General features: G+C 36.5%; 1 protein-coding gene across 2 annotated transcripts; it reads left to right on the top strand.

Annotated features, from left to right (window-relative positions):
* Positions 1-711: 711 nt before the first annotated feature.
* Positions 712-21,150, top strand: igsf5b (immunoglobulin superfamily, member 5b). 2 transcript variants are annotated; one of them, XM_055028577.1, is made up of 11 exons: positions 712-798; positions 3,073-3,168; positions 3,368-3,685; positions 8,072-8,199; positions 11,584-11,746; positions 13,687-13,818; positions 17,624-17,648; positions 18,251-18,339; positions 19,315-19,362; positions 19,735-19,799; positions 20,844-21,150. In XM_055028577.1, exons 2-11 carry the CDS (start codon positions 3,120-3,122, stop codon positions 20,943-20,945), a joined length of 1,119 nt encoding a protein of 372 aa, XP_054884552.1. In that variant the 5' UTR covers positions 712-798; positions 3,073-3,119; the 3' UTR covers positions 20,946-21,150. The 2 variants fall into 2 exon arrangements, with proteins under 2 accessions (XP_054884552.1, XP_054884553.1); XM_055028578.1 differs by lacking the exon at positions 19,315-19,362 and having other exon boundaries at positions 20,844-21,148.
* Positions 21,151-21,731: the final 581 nt, after the last annotated feature.

Here is a 21,731-nt window from a genome sequence, read left to right as displayed (position 1 = left end):
AAAAGTATTAGACGTAAGTGTTTAATTCTGCGTCTCATTGTGTTTAGTTTGCAGGTTTGCCCCACCTTCTGGGTTCTAGGTACTCCGGTTAATTGAAAATTATAAATTGATCCTCGGTGTGAGTGTGTGACTGTGGTTATTGTCTGTGTTTTAAAAGGTTGATCGCTGGTGATTGACAAGTGCTCCCCTGCTGTGTCCCTGCACAGGCTTAATGGTGGTATGGAAGATAAGTGAATGAATAAAACATATTCCCTGTAATTAAATCATACCTATAAAAACAGGCACAAAAATATGCATTGTAATGATCCACAACATCAGCATTGTCCCAAACATCCTGTTACAAATGCCTTCATTTTTTTAAACATTTGTTTAGTTTTTTAAGCTACTTTAGACAAAAACATGTACAGATATCATCTCAGTCATATCATTTACATATTCCTAACAGAACAAATTTAAAAATATCCATATGTTTTTTTATTAGGTGCTAAATGGAACCCCTGATAACTCTGGGCTTCAAAGAAATGCCTACCATAGCAAAGTTGAAAAATTTATCTCTGGTAGACATTTTACCCAAACATGTAAATCAACTCACAAATCAAGTAGCCTACTATCAGTGGATTGTGTTTACAGTCTTTGTGTGTGTGTGAGTTTGTGTGTGTCCTGGGACAAAGTTCCCAAAGCTCAGTAATGTTTAACAGAACAGTTTTGGATGAGATCACCGAACACCAGGTATGAAGAAGAAACAGCATGGTTGATATGCATCCACTTTGTGTTTATGCACAGGAACACCAGCCTGAGGTAAGACAAAGAAAAGAAGCAGAGTTTATGGACGATTATTATTCAGTATACTTTCATTTTATTGTTAAAATGTAAATTAGCTGTCAGCAAGGAACCGTGATAGAGTTTGATGATTTTGTTTCAGTTAAATGGCACATTTTTCAATTTGTGGTAATGCACTGACTTGAATTTAAAGCAGGTTGTTGTAACTAGATCAACCTGCAGCTGTTGTTACTTGTTCACCGTGTCTGTAATTCAAATATTGTTTAGTTTTTGTAACCAATTCAGAGTGTTCAATCAAGATTTGATCCATGAGTATGAAAGACCTGCAACCAAATTTTCTAATGTGGAGCTTGAAGAGCATCCATTTTGGGTTATCTAAAAATCTGATGTCCAGCTCAACAGCAAAAAGAAAGAGGCATTTTTGTTATTTTTATATTCTACTCAATCTCCCAAATGGGTAAGCTTATAAATTTTATGAAACCTGTGCATCATCAGATTTGCATTACATCCAATGGATGCAATCTGCAGAAATCCCCACTTCTTAACCTTTTGTATTTAAATCAGCCGAGCTTCAGATGTTATTTTTATTTCACATTTATTCTGCAGTAAAAATGTAACCTCAGATGTACTGAAACAAGGTGTTGGGAGTTATGATAATGATTATGGAAATTACCCTGGAGTTTCACATTGCCGTCGCATTTTCATGCATTATACAAAAACACCAGTCGTACAGTTTTCTTCAGACACAAAAGGAAGGTTTAAACAAAGTGTTGAAGAAATTTAAAGCTCAAGCAGTGTGTGCTGCAAAGTAAATCTCTTAATAGCGCATTTTTAATCCTAAAGCAGGATATCTCTACTGAAAGAGAGCATCTCAAAATGACTCATAAAAAATCTGGCTGCAGAAAGGTACAATTTCAAAAAGCTTAAACAAAATTCCTAAAGAAGTCATCATAATTTTCAAAATGCAAAACATTTTCCACTGCCAAAGTGGCAAGTACCTTTCCCATGTATGATTTACAAAGATGCATGCTGTAAAAATGTTGTAAAACGTTTTTGTTTTTAAATGCAGCACAGGTTTTGAATCCGAAAATGTTCAAATAAAAGCTTCTGGTAAAAATTTGAAAAATATTTAAGCTGAATCTATTCTTCTCTGCCATATTTAGTCACGGTGGACAGGTGTATGAGAGCTAGACCTTGGAAGTCGAGTGTTGTGTTTTCCAGCAGATACCGATGAAATGAGTAGCAATTTGAAGGGTCTGTAATGGTGCTGCTAGTCCCTGACGTTGCTTTCATGTATAAGAACACTGAGACTTCTTTCACGAAAGCCCTGCTGGCACAGATTAGTTATAAACAGTGGAGTGTGAAGCAGCTGCTCATTGTTTGTTTGCGACTGTGCCAGACTCAGCTACTGTAGAGGCATTATGCAAATACACTTTCTGCAGATGTAAACAAGTTGGGCAAAAAAGACGGCTGTCAAGGAGGCAGTGAGTCATTTTAAGGGCATTTTTGATGGCGCCAGCGTCTGGTGGTTGTTTTATAACTCCTCTGACTCCAAAACACGAGCGCAAAAAAAAAGAAAAGCATTAAAATACATTTAATGGACATTGTTAACATTGTTGTCTTCATTATTATGAAGAACATAATATTGAAACTTGATTAAAATTTAATCTGATAGCTATTGGTGGGACTATCAATGGCCTGGTCTGACAGATATTTTGTCATGTTTTTTTTTTCCTGCTTAATCTTACGATGCTTCCTGTCTCAGAAAAAGATGTATGCCTTAGCTAAATACTATGGAATGGACTGGGGCTTCTGCAAATTTTTGCACCAGATTTCATCAATCTGGAAATTTTGTTGAGACAGTCTATGATATTATGCCCAAATGCTGGTATGGTGTAAAACAATACACACAAAACTGCACACCCCATTACAGTTTTCTGCAGTTTTTCTTTTCTTCTTTTTTTTTTGTCACACTTGAAATGTTTCAGATAAAAAGAAAACTAAATGTCAGACAAATATAACCTGAATAAATACAAAGAAAGTTCTCAAATGATGAATTTATTTATTCGCAAATATAGCCGTCCAAACCAACCTGGTCTATTGTAAAATATATTTGCCTCTCTTTATTCTCATTGCTAAATGAGAATAAGGAAATCTGATAAATAGAAGCTTTCTAATAGTCAAAAGATTTAAAAGACAGATGCCTCATGATCTTCGCCAAAGAAAAACAAGAGCAGATGATAAATATGTGTGTGGTGCATATAATTAATGACTGTTTTTTTCTTTTTAAAGGCTTTTCTGCCATTCAACAGTTGACTGGCTGGACTGACATATTAAATATGGAGATTCTTCCTCTGTTAGTGCTTGTTCTTTCATGGTGGGGTGAAGGTAAGGTCCAGACAAACTTCTTTATTAGTTACAGGTTTTTCACAGAAGTCACTTAATGATAATATACCTGACTTTTCCATTTAATGCAAAGCATGACATCAGTTAATAATTTTAAAAATTTTGCATCCTTTTAATATTTTTAAGTGTTTCAGACATAGGATGTGTAGAAAACAACTGATGATCTTGATCATGTCTTTAGCTGCCAGAACACAGATGAAGCTGACTCCTGCAAGGCTGATAGTTGTTGGAGGAGACGAGGCCAAATTTAGGTGCAGCACCCCCAACACTGCTTGGACTGTTATGACATGGCTGCTAGGAAATAGACCAGTGCTAACCATCGACAAGCAGAATGGTGTTTTGCCCACTGTCAACCCGAACGTGACAGCTGTAAAATGCTCCGAATCAAGTGCAGATTGCTGGGAGTTTATCCTGAGACACACAGAGAGGAGCAACCAAGGACAAGTTGCTTGTGATTTGCAGCTCATTGATAGAAGGACGGCAGAGCTGTTTGTTCAAGGTGAGCACATTCATCTGTGTGCATGTTTGCGTCAGGAATGAAGCAATTAAATGTCACACTCTGGTAGGATTTTAAGCATTTTACTTCTCAAAATATAGAAAGATTTCATGTCAGAATCAGTGTCAGTGATATTTTCAACCATCAGAAAATAGGACATAAGTGTGAATTGGAAATTTTAAAATGACACTTTTTTTTATTTTCTTTTGGATGAAAAGAAAGTCTGTATGGAAAGAATGTGAACATCAAGTTTCATCCTTGTTCTGAATTCTCTATTGGAATTAGTTCTGAGAGTAGATTCATAACACAAATTGTTTTATTTTGTGTTTAGGGTTGTCCTTCTTCAAAGTTAAATTTCGCTCCATCTTAAGTTTTCTGCTACCTCTTAGCAGGATTATCCAGATTTTTGCTCTATTCAAATTTCCCCACTAGCTCCAACCAGGTTCCCTGTTACTGCTGAATAAAACCATCCCCACAGCATGATGCTGCCACCATCATATTTAACCATAAGGATGGGTTGTGTAGTTTTAGTTTACCATTACACAAAATGGGTTGCATGTAGGTTGAAGTCTTATTTTACTCCATATGCTTGCATAAATTCAGTAAACTGCTTATAATTTTCCTTCCTCTTCACAGTTATACACTATTTTGTATTGGTCAATCACAGAAAGTCCTTTTAAAATGTAATGATTTTTGTGGTTGTAACTTGATGAAATGTGAACAATGTCAAGGAACATGAATACTTTCATATGCACTGTAAAAATGGACGTCTAATGTTTATTCAGTGCATCACTATCTTTCTGCAGCAGAAAATTTAAAGGTTTGTTTCTTTGGTTCTCCCAAGGATATTCTGGCAAACAAAAGTGTGTACACAAACACACACATGCACACGCAAGCAATCCAGCCAAAGAAAACAAGCAGATGGCAAGTTGTCTCCAAAAAAAAAAACTATGTGAGAGAGTGCAGAAACACACTGAATTTAACCTTGATGAAGCAGAAAGCAGCATGGGTAAAAAGAGAGGTAAAAGAAGGGACACTGCAGAAGTTGTGCAGAAGCTTTAATTCTGCCCGCCCACACACCCCCTGCTTCAATAAAAGACAAGAGTGGTACAGCATTCAACTCGCACTTCTTAAGTCCCTTTCTTTGAACTAATGAAGCTTGGAAGCTTTGCGTTTTCTGTGAAGGCAGCTGAACATGCATGCAAAGGATCAATCATAGAGTGTGGAGGGAATTATTAGGGCCTCTCTGGTGGAAGGAAGTTTGCCGGACATGTTTGATGGTTTCTGTGACAACGGTTTAATGGCAGTGTGGGTGGGGCAGGGAATTGATTGGACTGCCGTTATAAATACAAGTTGGAAATGGATAGACTCCATGCCAGTCGAATGAGGCAGCAGAGCAGGATTTATAGCCTGCACCTGCAGCCAATCTGCTCTCTCCTCCTCGTTTTGTGGATCTTATACAAACATTGAGCCAGAGGTTGTGAGATAATTTAAGATTTGAGAGTTGATGAGCACTGCTAGTTCTCTTGTATTCAGAAGCTGAGGAGTGCTGCAGTTTAATCTGGACTTGTGGGAGAATCTCTCATTTATCATGCTCCTAATTATTGAAAACACTTCTACATCCTGGATAGGATGTAGAAGTGTACAGGATAAGGCTTTCCTTTTTCATAAGACAGAATATACTATTTCATTTAGCAACCAGTTCAGGAATTTTATACTTTTTCTCATCTTATTTTTAAATCTTTAGTGATCATAACTAGAGGTGACAAACCAGCAAAATGTTAAGACATAAGAAGCACAGAACACAGCTCTGTGGGAAAAGTAACGCGTTCTTCATGTTGTGGCCCTAATTTGTACATAAGCATTTCCACTTCAACCCGTCCATTCATTTTATATTCATTAACAAACTATTTCCATCTCATAGACCAACCTTGTAGCTAGTATTTTTTATTTTATGATGATAAATAGTGAAAACAAAATGCTCAAATCTCATGTTTAGCTTAATGTAGACTATTTTATAAAAATTTCATACTGTGTTACATTTCTGATTGGGTTATTTAGCACTTCTAAAATATCACATATTGTGACACAAATCAACCAAAAGTTAAAATATTTTCTGATAATGACTTTGCCATGAGTAGAATAGAGAAAAGTTTTATCTTAAGTGCTTTAAAATGTTATCCTACAAAAGTAGGACATGGTGTAGGGTAAAATGACCAGAAACCAGTTAAATGCCAGTGTTTATTTCTTACAGTGATATTTTTCACAATCAAATTATAAGTTGGTTAGAAATTATTTTTGTTATATATTATCTGACAAGTTCTTACGGAGGACCAAAACACAACGAGGAGGCAGGGAAAACCTGAAGAACAAAACTTAACAATGGACACGGGAAAAAATTCCTTTCAAAGCCGCAGACAATGTTGTCTCCATCTTGCAGACAACATGGAGGGAAAACACAAAAAAGAGCTACTGGAGAGCCAGAGGGTGGATAAAGTGAAGGCCACAAAAACCACTGGCTACATCAAGTTAAAAGTTGACTGGATACTTGAATGTGCAGGGTTTGTTTGGACCTGCTGTCCTTTTATTATTAACCATATTTTCATTTACAGTAACTGCATTTAAAATGAGTCCTCAGGGGGAGGGGAAAAGCATGGACTCATCCACTGCACTGAGTCAAGAAAAAACCCAATGACCCACTGCTTCCAATATATTACGAAGAGAGCCAGTGCCACAAATCCCCACTGACACGTGCAGCCATTAACAGTAGTGTATGGTGAATCAGCCCCCTCCCGGGTCTTGATACAGAAGATCGCTATGGTTTGACATGGCCTTTGAATTAATCGCACATGCTGGCACTGCAAGTTAACAGTCAGCAACTTTGCTCTTGATTTGTTTACTGCGGACTCAAATATACAGAGCGCGTTGAGCCACAAATTTACAGCGAGGCCAATTGACTGTGTACTCTCCTCCACCACTCTCTGCTTTAATTGTTCTGTTTGAAAATTATGTAAAAGTGACTGCACACTGGCTGCTGTGTGTCTGGTTGCTCACTCAATCACAAATGCAGTACATCAACACAAACTCCTCACTTGAGCAGACCAATATGACCGCATATGCTGTTGACTACAAGCAGCAGATCTCTGGTATAAATCAGAGAAGATATAACATCTCCAAGGTAATGTGACTTGTAGAGGTATGGTAGATACACAAGCTGGGATAGACTCTTACCCATGCAAGTGTGCGGAGAGTAGGTGATATGCACAGTTAATTTAAAGGGGTGTTATTATGCATTTTTGAGCCACATAGTGCCATTTTATAGCACAATCAAATAATTATGTTACCTCCAGTTGTCATAAAAATGCTGTATATCAAAGACAACTTGGGAGAAAATTGACTTCACAATTTGACGCCTTGAAATTGGGCGTCTCTTTAAGAAGATCTTGCTCTTTCAGACACTTTGCCATCACAACAATGCTTTTCTGTCATGTCATTTACAATTGTTCTTAGGAGCACTTTTTAATTTAATGCCGTGTCATGCTGAATACACCGTTGTGGTGGCAGCATCATGCTGTGAGTATGCTTTCCTTTAACAGAAATACAAGGAAGATGGTCAGAGATAATGGAAGATAGATGAAGATAAATACAGGGTATTCCTGGAGAAAAAGTGATAAATATCAGGGTACCTCAAGCATTGTACTGTATATGTACTCATTTTTGAATTCTGAGAGTATTAGATGCATTAGATTCACTCACCACTTCTTTCTTTTTGGGCACATCAGGTCATTAGAAATCATCCAGATCCTTCCATCCTGTGGTGCCAATTAGACTGCTTGTTCCACAGCAACTACAGTTGCCCGATCTGAATCAGTCACTCCACACATGAGATACAATATCCATGACAAAAAAATCAACCCATCAAATGAAAGCATGTGGCATAAAAAAAAAGCACAGCAATGATTTGTACAAAATGTCTGAGGATTAAACCTAATCAATACAGGCTCGACATTAAGCATAGATAAACTACCAAAGCATCTCCAATTATCTATTTGTCAATAGGTATTAACTATTGCATCAACAGCCCTTCATTTTGCCAGGGATCTGACTTCATGGTGATACTGTGTCTCTCAGCTCAGTAGCTCATCTGGCTGGCAGAGAAGGAGATGAAGGGGAATAGAGGGAGAGGCATTCATCAGCCAAGTGAGAATCAGAGACCAGAACAGCCACTCAGGAATCCATCTTTTGTAAGGGATCAGGCCAAACAAAGCAGTGATTCTCAGCTTAACTCAAGAATGTTTTAACAAAAAATATGGAATATATTTATAAAGTACAAAGAGCATGATTCAAGCATGTGAGTACACTTATTATTTTATTTTTTTCCTCCTGCAGAAAAGGGCAATGTGAAGGTCTTTGGAGAGAACCGGTTGGCATTTAAAGGAGAACTGGTTCTGTTTCAGTGCCAAGCAGCAGGATGGTACCCTGAACCCACTGTGCAATGGCAGGTACATGACAAAAAGGTAAATACCCAATACGTATTGTATATTGTTTTATTAGTTTGCTATGAAAATTCATCAATGTTTTTGCTGCATTTAGTGTACTGTAAATAAGCATAAAATAATGCGTTAACTTAAAAAAACTGAAAGGCTGAATGGAGTTTAAAGTGCTTCGGGATCCTTTGAACTAGATAAAATGATGTACAAGATCAGGCCATTTACCAAAAATACAATGGATCATTTTTGCATTTATTTGGTTTAAATTCAGATTATTGGAGATGAGTCTGAAACTAACAATTTGTCAGAGACCTAAGCACACTGCTACTGTTTTAAAACAACTCAATTCTCAAAAATGACTTCTGGCTAAAGCACTCACTATTATATGGACCCTTAAGTTTGAACCAATAATTCTCAGATTCTTTGATCTAAATCACAACCAAAGAAAAAGTAAATTCAAACCCACGCTACAGCTTACTTTTAGGGCAAGTTAAGTCCAACAGACAAGTGGACTATATTGCAGTGCAGCATAATGTTTCAAAGCAAAGTGCTTTGATTTTTGTAAACTGGAGAAACTATCAGGGAGTCATATCAAAACAGAGGAGAAGGCAAACTTTAGCCCGGCACATGCTGTGGTCATTACATGTTTCACACTTGAAGATAGTTGGTGGAACACCTGAGCTTTCTGTATAAATAATCATCACCTTTTTTGTAAATAATGCCCAAAGCAAAGATAAAATTGGCCTAAAGGTTATTCAAATATTGTCACCATAAACTGCTGAGATATTTTTCAGACTTAAAATGTCTTAAGATAAAAAATTTCTGCTTTGGTCTTAGACTAGATGAGCTGTTAATTTCAGCTTTTAGCACCAACTAATCTGATTTACATTAAATGAAGATGCAATGAAAATTATATACTGCAGGTAAAGTATTATTCTTTATTGCCTTTAAATATAAACTCTTAAACTATCTTGATCAGTCCATTTAATGTACTCCAGACTTGCTACATCCCTGCAGTAGTTCAGAGAGAGTAAAAGCCGCTGCAAAATAGACTTTCTTTTAATGCATTATATATCACTGCATTAAGCCTTCAGTAAGTAGACTGGGCTATGGCCTGAATGAGATGAGTCTTGATTTATGTGTCTGAACCTGAAGAAAGAGAATGGCATGGACTCTCCCTGCGAATGTTAACCAGAAATAAATCATCAAAAATGCCAGCATTCTACTTTCACCGGGTATTCAGGTATGGCCCAGGAATTACTTACATTCTGTGGCCACCAATGTTTTCTTTCCAGCACTCTGTGGAATCATTTTCATAGAGGTGAAAATTGATCCCATCTGTTCATCTTGAGCTGTAGGAGATGTCAAGATGCGGTAATCCTCTGGGTGTGTGGTCAGTTTTTCCTGCAAACCTTGATGCTGAATGTTATTTCCAGCATGAGCCTTTACATTGGACTTTGAACTAAACAGAGCAGTCTGAGCCCATTTGGCATTTTTCTCCACCATTGACTTCCATTCAGAATATGCTTTTTTTGTACATTATGAGTACATTCCCAAATATTTACAGTTCCAGTCCTTTGAGGAAACCTATTCATTCAAAAAGTTGGATTTTCCACCCACTTCAATGGAAGTTGTGCTACTTTGTGTTGTTTTCACACAAAAAAATCATTTGAATTTGTGTTTATAAAATGACAGATGTGGGAAAACATTTAAAGGGACTGAAGACTTTTCCATGGCGCTGTCATCATTTTTACAGAGAATGTGACTATTTTAGGAAAAACGCTTCTCGGTTAACTGCTTTTAGGGGATTAAAAAGCTGATTTGATTGAGCATCTATTCCACTATAATTATTTTTTGGTTACTGATCAATTTATCCCACCTGAGCCATTTTCCTAAATTATTCTGTGAACTGATTATTAAAATGGAGGTCAACTTTTAATGACAAAATGACCACAACCTGCTCAAAGCTATTACCTTACTTCTGCAGGTTTCTGCATTTTTAACAAACTGGATATGGTTTTGTTTTTTGCAAAAAACATGCTGAAATTAATTTAGTTTTATTTGATTATTGCATGTAGCGCATACGGTATATGCCTAGGATTATCTGTGAAAATGTATTGAACATGAAGGATAACTCTTCATCTTAATCTCCTTAATTGATTTGACAAATCACACAGCAGAAAAGCGTTGTCTATTATCTAATTGCTTATATTTCATCAGTAAATACTCCAAAAATATTTATCTGAGTCAAAATATTCTGATATACATGTCCCTTCAAAGTAAAGGCAGATTATTGCAATTTCAGAATAAAGCCAACATCTGAAGGGAGCAGATTTGCTTTGTCATATTTTACACGCCAGCATGTTTTTAAGTAAGATACTTTCATGTGACTAGGCAGTGTTACTTGTGCTACAAATAGACACAAATAATTGTTTTCCCATAAACTGTGGGTCCTCAAACAGAAATCTACTATAAAATCACTTAAAGCCTGTTTTGCAAAATATTCTAATATTTCTTGAACTGAAAATGTTATCATATTTCATTAAGATTTTATGTCATAGTCCAAGATAGCAGATAATCATGATTCAAAAAGAAAAGAATATCTGATGTGTTTTTGCTTAAACCCTTTATTCTCCTATAAAATCTAATGCAGACAATTTTCTTCAGAAGTCACCTAATTAGTAAAGAGTCAAAATCACCTAACTAGTAAAGAGTCAAACTGTAACTCAATCTTAGTTTTCTGCTGCTCTGTGAAGATAAGACGTTTGTTAGAAAGGATTAGTGAAGAAACAGCTTGATGAGGACGAATGAAGCAGAAAGAACCTGGATATGAATGTTGCAAAGGTAAAAGCAAGGTTCACTTACAAATCCATATTACAAGCTCAGAGACTTTCACAGAGCTCTGCTGAATTGGTCTAAAAATGGAAAGTGCACAACACACCCGCAAATCATCTGTCCATCTAAATCTGACATATTGAACCCGCAGAACATTAATTAGAGAAGCAGCATTAACAGTATTCTCAATATTAACTCTGGAGAAGCTGCAGCAATCAGCAGCTCAGGTGGGAAAATCTGTTGGGAGGACGACCACTGGTCCTGCACTACACAAATCTGACCTGGCATGGATAAACATTTAGTCTTCAAACATATTCGAGGAACACACTCCAAAACATTCACAGCTGTAATTTGCAGTAAAAAAATGGTTCTTCAAAGTGGGGACTTTTGACATCGTGTGGGGCTTTTCTGTAAAAAAAAAAAAAAAATTAGAAAACAATGTATTTCATTGGCTGTATGTCAAACAGATGTGTGCTTAAAAGCTTCACAGATCTGTCATTTGTTTAGGTATTAAAAAGGTTTTGATGAGTTGCAGTCGATTTGATAAATATCTTTCTTTCTGGTTGACGGGTTCAGGTGAGTCGGGATGAATACAACATCAGCACAGAGGAGAAGGAGAACCTCTTCACTGTCTCCAGCAACCTTAGCATCCGGGCCGGGAGGAGCTCTGTGGTTGGCTGTCTGGCCTCAGTGTCTGCCCTCAAAAAACCTCTGGAGAGCAGCGTCACACTCACAGTGGGTGAGAAGAAGCTTTTAAAAAACATTTTTTCTGCATCTTAAGAGATTTGTTGTCTCCATGGCAAAGGTTTAGATCAAATTGTTTTTTTAAGTGGTGTTGTGTGGAGGAGGATTAAATTTCTGGAGTTTGATCTGTTTATCACTTGTGTGTATCTCCACTGTGGAGTGTAAAACCGCTAAGTCTTCCTTAGCCTCGAATCACTGCACTGACATCTGCTATTGGCATCAGCAGAGGTGCAAATAAAAACAAAAATGTTAGATGCGAACAACTTATTTTTATACTCACATTGTTTCAAAGTGTTTATGGTCTGAAAACTAAGTGAAAGTGCAACTTGAATTAATTTTAAATTGAATTCCTTGCCTTTGAAAGAATAAATATAATTGATTTTAAGAAAGAAAGAAATTATGTTTCTTAATTTCTTTGTCTTTGGCAAGTCACGACACACTAAATGGGAAGGTATATTTAATCTCATTATAAAACCCAGTCCTGCAGGTCTAAACATTAATGTCTGATATTTTCAAAGTTAATGATCCAGTGATCCCAAATATAAACCTATTTATATAAAAAAGAACTATCACAAACAAATTAAAACCCTATAATCTTACTTTGACAATCTAATTCATTCTTTTGGCCTCCACAGGTGGCCAGAAGCACAAACCCATAATTTAAAAATGATCATAGTTCAAATCCTCATAAACTTTGAGCTGTGCGCAAGCTCAAACAGAGATGACTAAAACACACACCAAAAATGCTTAACATGCTCTATTCATAAAAATACACACAATACTTCAGCACAAATAAAAAAGTACAAGTCCTCTATGAGGGTTTGATTTGTACCCTGCCAATCTGTTTTTACTGTAGTAGATAAAGTCGAAGTGGAGGAATGTAAAGAACGTTCCTAATAAACCATTCTGGCCACTAAAAAGATCCCTACAGTCAAAGCTGAAACTTTATCAGCCTCTCTAACCACCAGTTATTTCTCTGTTTAAACTAGTTCAAGCAGACGTGCTCTTCTCATGCAAATATAGATTTATTCTAAAATTTGACCAATTGTTGTGTTTTGGGATCAGATCTGAGGACCAAAGTATTTAAATAGAATAAAATCATCAATACAAAGTTCCTCAAGTTATAATGTAATGGTTTTAAAATACTTTATGCCTCTCACTCAAACTTCATTAAAGGTTTTATATTTACATTATTTAAATTGCTAAGTTAGCTTTTAATTCGAGCCCTCCATTGTCAATGTATTTTTTTAAAGGAGAAAACATAAATAGTTAAGCCTTATTTCTATCAAGGTGATTCTAAGTGCTCAACAAATTATTTTTACACCAAATAATAATAATTTTCAACACAATCCCACAAATTAAAAACAAGAAACAAAACTAAAAAAATAATTTCTTCGAGGAAAAACGGTTGATCCTAAAAACATTCAAGTTTGGTCATTGAACAGTTCTTAGTACTTTATTCATAACTCCATGATACTCATCAGTTGAGGTAGGTATGATTAGCTAATGACATATGAATTCAATACATGTGTTAAATTCATATCTTGAATTTCTATTTTTTCCAGAGATTATCTGTCTGTCCTTGTTTTTTTTTGTTTTCATCTATTACATTTTTCATTCCCATTCTGTTTTAGGAAGCAAGTGAATCATCACAGAGTGCAGCTGTTACAAAAGAAGAGTAGAGAAAAGAAAGGGTTACGAAACTGAAACAGCAAGAGCTTGAATCACAGCAGTGTACAGGTTGAAAACAGCTGAAAGGGCCACAGCTTTGAAAAGTCTTTTTAAAATCTATTTTCATCGTTTTTCTCCACAAACGCCCTCATGTCTAAAATCCAAATCTTTCTCTGAGCTCTCTGCTGTGTGCCTGAGTATCTGTTACTGAATTGCAGAGCTTTTCCACTGTAATGAAACAAAAATGTGACCTTCTCTCTTCAGTTGCAGAGGTGTTGGAGGAAGAGGATGACTGCACAATCCTGGTGGCAGTAACTGCATCTCTGGCTGCTCTTCTGCTGCTTGTGCTGCTCTCCATCTGCACTGTCCTCTGCTACAGGCATCGCAGAAAAGCAAGTAGGCACTTTTGTCCTTCCTGAAATTGCTGTAAGTGAACAAGCGCCCTGCTCGGACCACAATTTTCCAGCTCAGAAACTGTGATTAAAGTATAATAAAGCACAGAGGTGGCTGGCTGCATGCTGGGACAGCCCTGTAGTAGCCTTCAACAAGGACATTCTGAATTCTTTCTAACAAAAGCAGAACATCCGCTGTAAGCGGAACAGTGTACACACCAATAAGGTGCAAATAAAAAGGTTAAAGGGGGTTTTGGAGGTGTTGAACAATAAATAAGACAGAAAGCTGGTAGGGAGAAAGAATACAATTTGTAATTGTTAGTTATAACATACTCTTTTTGAATAATTGAGGTAGATGTCATAATTACACTAGCAATTTAGAGGAACAATTGTAATTTTTGGAGGGAGGATGGGAGCTGTCATTTGTATTTCCTTAAATTTAATTTGCCAGTGTTTTTCCCAGTTTTCTGAATTACTTAAAAAATAAACAGCCAACACAACAACAACAGCAAAAATAAAAACAAAACAACCAATGACAGCATCACTGAAACTGGTTTTAGGATTCTGGAAGTTCCTAAACTTTTGCATGTTGCAGCAAAACAAAGACTCATTGTCCTGATTTCACTCTGTGTGGGACGGTAGCAACCTTGGACAGGTTATCAGTCTGCAGGCAAATAGGATTGCTGCTGTTGACAAGTTGGACAAAAATGCAGTGTGCCTTTGGGAACATGAGGTCGCTCCTGGTTTCTGCTGGATGACTCATTATATTTGAACGGACACAATCTACTGTAACACATAGCTGCTGTGGATAGAGAGCACACAGATTATTCTGGTCATTAAACATCATAGAAAACGGGTTATTTAGTTTTGCTGCTGATAATGATGATGAAACTATGGTTCAGCTCCTTTACCTAAAGCCAAAACAATGTCTACCAGAATCAATTAAATACACTATATTTGTCTTATTGTAGTTGTATTTTAATTACTTTGACAATAGTACACGAAGGAATGACTTGTAAATAGAACATATTTATCTTTGAATATAAACTTGTGATCTTTAGATAACATCACAGGTTAGCTTAGGTTAAACAGAAAAATGAACAATTACTGAATAATTAATGGTAGGGTTGGATGATATGGCTGAAAATGTTTCATATCAACCAATATTTATATTTATTGAATAGGTATTCTTTTTAAGTATCTGAAGCACTCCTTTCTAAGCTTTCCACAGTTTTTACTCCATGCCGTTGCTTATCATTAAACAGCTATGAGGCTCATTGGTGAAACATGAATCTGCTGCTGCGCAAATAACACCACAAGTTGTTGCTAGGTAACCAGAGACTGAGTGAGTTGATGCCACCAACTTTGCTTACCTGTCATTGAGCGGCTGAAAGTTTTCCTATGCCCACATCCCCCAGCATGCTGAGCAGTTCTGGATCGGAGTCCTGTGAAATGATTGAATATTCTATCAGACGTATTATTTATTGGTATTAATCACCTGCCTGTTGCGATATATGTTATTGATTTATTGTTGAGGCCTAACACACACCAGTAGCCACATAAGCATTAAACACCAGAACAAATTTCAAAGCTATAATCAAGAGCTGTTGTTGCCTTACAGCCAGGAGATCCTGGTATTTGAATTTCTACCTTTTTGTCTCTTACCATAACATATCTGCATATGGAATAATTTCTTACGGAATAATTAATTGGTCTGTGAATTTGTTCTTAGCACATTTTAACTAAATTTATTACAGTCTGTTTAAAAGAAAACATAACCATGAATAATGTAATGTTTAAATAAAGGCAACAATGGAAGTAATTTCACTTTTGTAGAAAAAGATATTTAATACAAGAAAGAAATGTCTTTGTTCAGAAGACATTGATAAAGAGCAATCTTCCTTTAAATGTAAGAGATCAAAAAACATTTGAGATGGAGCTGCATCTGCAATATGTGGAAAACACATAATATTGCCCCCAATAGTCTAACAGTGGGGCACTCGGTGCTTGTTTTTGATATGTGAGATATTGCTGTCTGGGGCGGTAGGTGCTAAGGGCATCACAAGCTCATAAAAAACATAATTTGTCAGTTGCCAAACAAGTTTTCCTTTTCTTATTTGCGTAGGCGATGAATGGGTAGAAAATGCCACCCTTTGCAGTGCACAAACTGTGCAGAGGGACTTTCCCATGGCACCATTTATGTAAAAACTACCACTGAGAGGGTATAGATGGTGGGGTGTGATTCCTGACCAATGAGCTTGACTCCTAGGTCAGCAATGTCTGTCCTCCTATGTGTGTTCAGTCTCTGTGGCAAAAATCCATTGTGTTTGTCAGTGGGTGGTAATCTTCAATACTTCCTCGACAAATTTTAACTTGGATGTTCAGCCTACCATCAGGATATAAATCCCACAGGGAAACCCAATTATTTTTCATCTGGCTGGTGGGATGTTAACTGTCAACCAGCGAGTTTGTCCAGCTGAATTCAGAAACATTGCTGTGGAGTCTGTCAAAAACACACTACAGTCTCTCATTTCTGACTGTATGTATGCTGTGCCTATATTTTTGTAATTGAAATCACTCGTAATGTTCTCCAAGAAACAAAGAAGAGTGGAAAACAACCTCTGTCTCCAAACACAGCACTTCTCTGTGCATCCTCTCTTGGTCTGCTTGGTAAGGATGCTCTCTTGTCTTTCCCACAATAACTTCTTCTCCATAACAAGCAATTTATCTTCCTTACATTACTGAAGATGATCATTGTTGAAAACTCACAAAAAAAGTATAGAAAAACAGTGACTAAAATAAAAATGCTCTGCTTGGAGAGGCCATGCCTAAAGTGTGCTGCCATTCTTGAATAGATTAGATAAGTCTTTGATTAGTTCTTTATGACTGTGGTTGTGACTCAAGGGCAGTTTTGTGGCTTTTTTTTGTTTTCACATGAATGGTAATACATCCTGCACTCTCATAATGCAACAATCAGTTTTAATATCATATCATTAAGAATATTTCTATTTAGCATAATTAAGGCTTAAAGATGATACAGGCTGGGTTTCTGTGAGATAAGAAAAAGAAATTCAGACAATTGAAGTCGTTGTAATCCTCTGCACAAATTCTGGACCACTGCTAAACGTGGCTGTGGTTTGGGCCTGAGGGATTAGCCTAAACCAAGTGTGACCTTTCAGTACCGAAACCATCTCATACCTCCATTACTGCTGTTCTTGGTCCAGTCTTGAAACTTTGAAGGAATACCCCCTTAGTAATTTAAATGAAATTCTTTGGACGTTTCACATGTCAAAGGATCCAGCTTGCTTCCAGAATACAAAACACTACTTTGTGTAATCCCTCTTAGTGAGGTGTAATGTGTCCTTTCAAATTACTGAGAAAGGAGAATGAATATAGAACAACAATTTAGCTAATGACAGGTTTGATTTAAATAGGTTTCTCCTTCAATAAAAGGAGAGAGCTTAGATCTCTCTCGAGGCAAGATTCATCCGCAGCTGGATAATATTACAGCCCTTTTGCTATGACCGTGGGCACCGCTGGCAAATACAACCCGCAAAGTCCTGTTACAGAACTCATAAATGCACAGCAGCAGCTTTTACTGTTGCATTACAAACCAACTGGAAGCAATAATATCAGTGCAGGGCCCAAAGCAAATAAACGGCAGGTCATTTACAGCTTTCTTATTGTTGTACTTTAATGAAATGAGCAAGTTGAGTGGTTCTATGCATAATGTTGTTATAACACTAAAGTTGGCACCTAATAACTCATAAAACTAAATTTGGTCATATGTGTACATTTTTACTTTTCAGAAAAATCCCCCCAGGATGTACTAAGGTAAGTCTTCAAAGTTATTTCTTTTGCTTCACTACATACAACACATTTTAACAATGATTTGAAGAAAATGACTTTCCTACAAAGATGTGGAGCTTTCATTAATCAAAGACATACAACATCTTCTCTTTCAGTTTATTTATATTTAAGCTAATGTGAAGACTCAGCATGAATCATTGTCTAAGAATGAAAAGGCTCTTATTGATCCTCATTATGAAAGAAAATTAAAGACATGAATTTGAAATGACATTCTTTAGATAGTCTTTATAATTTATAACAACTTCATTAAGACTATTATTGTCAACGCTAATGCATTAAGCATTTTATTTGTCAGCATTTTTCACTTAAATGAAATTCACAGCCGTAGTTGAGGAACTTTAGCTGGCTCTAATAAAGCTGAGTAAAAAAAATGATGATGGTGCTCATTTTTTATCTGTCAATGCACTTTATGCTGAGAACAATACAGGAGCTCTCTGATATACTACTTCTCTGTGGGAGTAGAAATTGTCTGTTCACAGCCGCTTGGCTTCTGACAATGTGACTCTGCTGTTTCTCAGCTAGAGGTTATCTCTTTCATTGGACCATCCTCTATGGGTTTTTTTCAGGTCCGACCAATCGCGGTTTTGGGGAAGTTCAGTTGCTGAGGCGACAGGAGGGAATGTCAATCAGGGGTTTTCCAGCGAGAGCACAACAGGTGAGAAAGTGCAAAACAGACCAACAATTTTGGTACGTAAATTATTCATGTTGAATATATATATATTTTTTAGATTATCCCCTCAAGGATGCTCGATACACCTCTGGTTGTATTGAGCAGCACTAAGTGTGCATTTTATTGATCACTTTTGGAATATCTTTGCCCTCTGTCCTTTCAGATTATTCTGTATTACCTTATTTGTTTACATAAAAGATAACTTAAACAAGTACAACTAATTTTCAGTTTGTTACATTTTTAATGCAGGGGACAAGCTACTTTGCTTTAACAGAGTTTGTTGAGCTTTCAAAGACATACAACATCTTCTCTTGCAGTTTATTTATAGTTAAGTTAATGTGAAGACTCAGCATGAATCATTGTCTAAGCCAGTGTTTGAGAATGAAAAGGGTCTTATTGATCCTCATTATGAAAGAAAATTAAAGACATGAATTTGAAATGACATGCTTTAGATAGATAGTCTTTATCGTTTATAACAACTTCATTAAGACTATTATTGTCAAAGCTAATGCATTAAGCATTTAATTTTTCAGCATTTTTCACTTAAATAAAATGCACAGCCGTAGTTGAGGACGGCTATGCGTGGGATGTTAATTTGAAATTAGCCAATAGGCAGTCTGAAAATAGGCAGTCTGAAAACAGTTGAGGTTCATCTCAAAGAAGCAGAATATGATATAAAAAAAAATCATTGATTTTACAATAAAGCTAAACCATCATTATTTCAGAAAGTCATGTTTTCACACTCTTGCTAAACAAGAAAAGCAAGGTCTTTGCTCAAAGATGTACGCTGGGATAGTCATGCACCTCCACAGTTCTGCAGCGTGTCATGTAAACTGATGAACCACTGTAGCATCACTCATTCTGGCTACTTTTGAGACCTTACTTCCCCTGTTGAGTCCTGACAATGCAGTGTCCTAGATTTCCAGAAATAACTTAACATTTTCATCCCTCTCATGGCAGTTTTCCACTGCAGCTTCTCAAACAAGCTTGGGCCAAACGAAGAAAAAGGTTTCTGTTTCTTTTTAAATATTTCTTTCCTCTCACATCATATGTTTGTCCCTAATGTTTGTTTCTAGCAAAAAACTACTAATGACTTTACACATACAACAAATTCTCCTCAGAATTAATCTCTTCATGTGTTGGAGACAAAAAAAAGTCGTTTTTGAGAAGGAATTGTAATTCAGCACTGTCTTTGCTTATTTGCCTATGCAAACAAGCAAAAATAAAACTTGTTTAGCAACAGACAAATTATATTTTACAAGCTTGTGGTGCCCTTGATATCTCTGCTTGATATCTCTGAACAAAGGTTTTCTACCTTGAATCTAGAGTGAGGGGCACTGCAGAAAGTCTAGGAAAACAAACCTGTTTTTCAATCTGCAGATGTGGACAGCAGTGAGATTATCATCGGAACTCGTAGCCAGATGAGTTTTGACACCTTCCGCAAGGTAAGAGACAGGAGGTAAAGGTGGTTTGAAATGAGCCAGACAGCTACACAAATACTGAAACAAACAGAGAACGGGGAAGTGACCAACTAAATATGAGAAATGGAGTCAGTTAGCTATTCTGTAGCTGTGTCAACCTTCCAACACATGAGGAAATGTGTCTCTCCTCACACCGCTGTTGTATAAGTGATATAAAGTCAATAACATTAATTTCAAATTGACAAAAAACAAAAAAAAAACTGTGGAAATCATCAGTTTAATGATTTCTGGAAGCAATTGACAAGACAAAGGTTCAGTTTATACGCAGCCATTTTTAACCATCTTATTAACATCTAATCAGAGCAGATAGTGAGATTTTTATTGCTTTAAAAACTCACATTAATAATGAGAAATGGGCATGAATTAAAAGCTGGAGTTGTCTTGGTGAATAAAACTCACAAAATTTTTTAATTACTTTAAAACAAAGTCAAAGCAAATTCAGGTCATCAATATTGATCATAAGAGAACCAACTCTCCTCAGGATTTTATTTAGATGATTCGTTACAGCTTCAGCCTTAAACTACAACAGATTGGACAGCACAGACCTCTTGATGTGGTTTTCACTTAATATCCTGAGGAATAAAGAAAAGTTATCAATTATGAATTGATAGGAGATGCAAGAACCTGAATTACCAACTTGGTCCTTCCACAGCTGAACTGTGACTCATGAGTGGGGCGTTCATTTGAATGGATTCATGCAGCATTGTTCACAAGAATATGGTGCAAATGAAATATATTCAAACTACAGATGAGATGAGGCTTCTTCTCCCAGCTACCTCTTCCATGGAGCAGCTCTGCGTGAGCTCTCATGATCCTAGAACCGTGCTGAAGCTGTGATACTTTAATTACATTCTGGGTCCCGACAATGTGGAGCTCAGTTTGTTTCCAGAGAACCTCCAGATCTTAAATCCTAGTTTTTATTTACTTGTCTGATATGTATGTTCTCTAAAGAATAGAAGTTTGTAGGTGTTTGGTCGATGTAACTCAAAACTTGATGTGTTTCACCAGGTCCCTGATGTTGTACGCTCCAGCAGCTCCTCTTTGCACAATGAGGGCCGAAACAGTGAAGACAACGCATTTAGCAATGTCAGAAGAATTACCACTGTTTAAACACTCATTTTGTATTATTCACTGGTAGTGTTATATATTTTTTCAAAGCACAAGGATAAAATGATATTGAACTTGATGTTCTTCAATAAATAATTATTATGCCAGCTCTGTTCGTCTCTGCTCAGTTTTGAATTATCCATGCGGGGTAAAGTGATTCATCATTCATAGAACATTTTTGTTACATAAATATGCTCCTATCAGTGTTGACTCATCAGGGATGTTTTGACAGATGTTGTACTGCGTAAAAATAAATATTTAAAAGTCCTGCAGAATGTCTGAGAACTTTAATACCTCATGTCAAATATTGCGCTGAGTTCAAAAGGATTGTTTTTCACATACTGATAAGTGGAAATATTTATATGCTAAATGGATTCTGAGGAGACTTAAAAGACAAGATGGAAAGCATTTAATGCCTAAATTTGATCATTTCTGTTCTTCTATTAAACCTACGCCTGTCCTTCACTTACATGTTCCAGTTGATTGTTAAACTCAGGAGCAAAAAGCCAGAGAGAAAATTAACATTATGAGCAGCTCTGGCAGTGCTGTTGTGGCGACGTAAGTAATTCCAGATTTATCTCTGTGTGTGGTGATTGTTCAAGCGTTTGCATTTCTTAATAGTTAGGAATAAAGAGGAATGGCTTGGTAGACATGGAGAAATGAATCTGCGGGGGAATGTAGAGTGTCTGGCACTTTAATTGTTTTGCTGGCCATAAATTTTTGTCACATTTCAGAAACCATATCTTCTGCCAACGAAACAATTTTGAGTTAATGACATAGTTCATTCTA

Source organism: Poeciliopsis prolifica, unplaced genomic scaffold, assembly GCF_027474105.1.
Source record: "Poeciliopsis prolifica strain line A6 unplaced genomic scaffold, Auburn_PproV2 SCAFFOLD004, whole genome shotgun sequence".
Lineage (NCBI taxonomy): Eukaryota > Metazoa > Chordata > Actinopteri > Cyprinodontiformes > Poeciliidae > Poeciliopsis > Poeciliopsis prolifica.
This window is presented reverse-complemented; position numbering and strand designations above follow the sequence as displayed.

Coding starts and splice junctions, on each gene's coding strand:
- igsf5b (XM_055028577.1), top strand. CDS start 3,120: ATGGAGATTCTTCCTCTGTTAGTGCTTGTTCTTTCATGGTGGGGTGAA. Junction 3,169..3,367: donor TCTTTCATGGTGGGGTGAAG/GTAAGGTCCAGA, acceptor TCATGTCTTTAG/CTGCCAGAACACAGATGAAG. Junction 3,686..8,071: donor GGCAGAGCTGTTTGTTCAAG/GTGAGCACATTC, acceptor TTCCTCCTGCAG/AAAAGGGCAATGTGAAGGTC.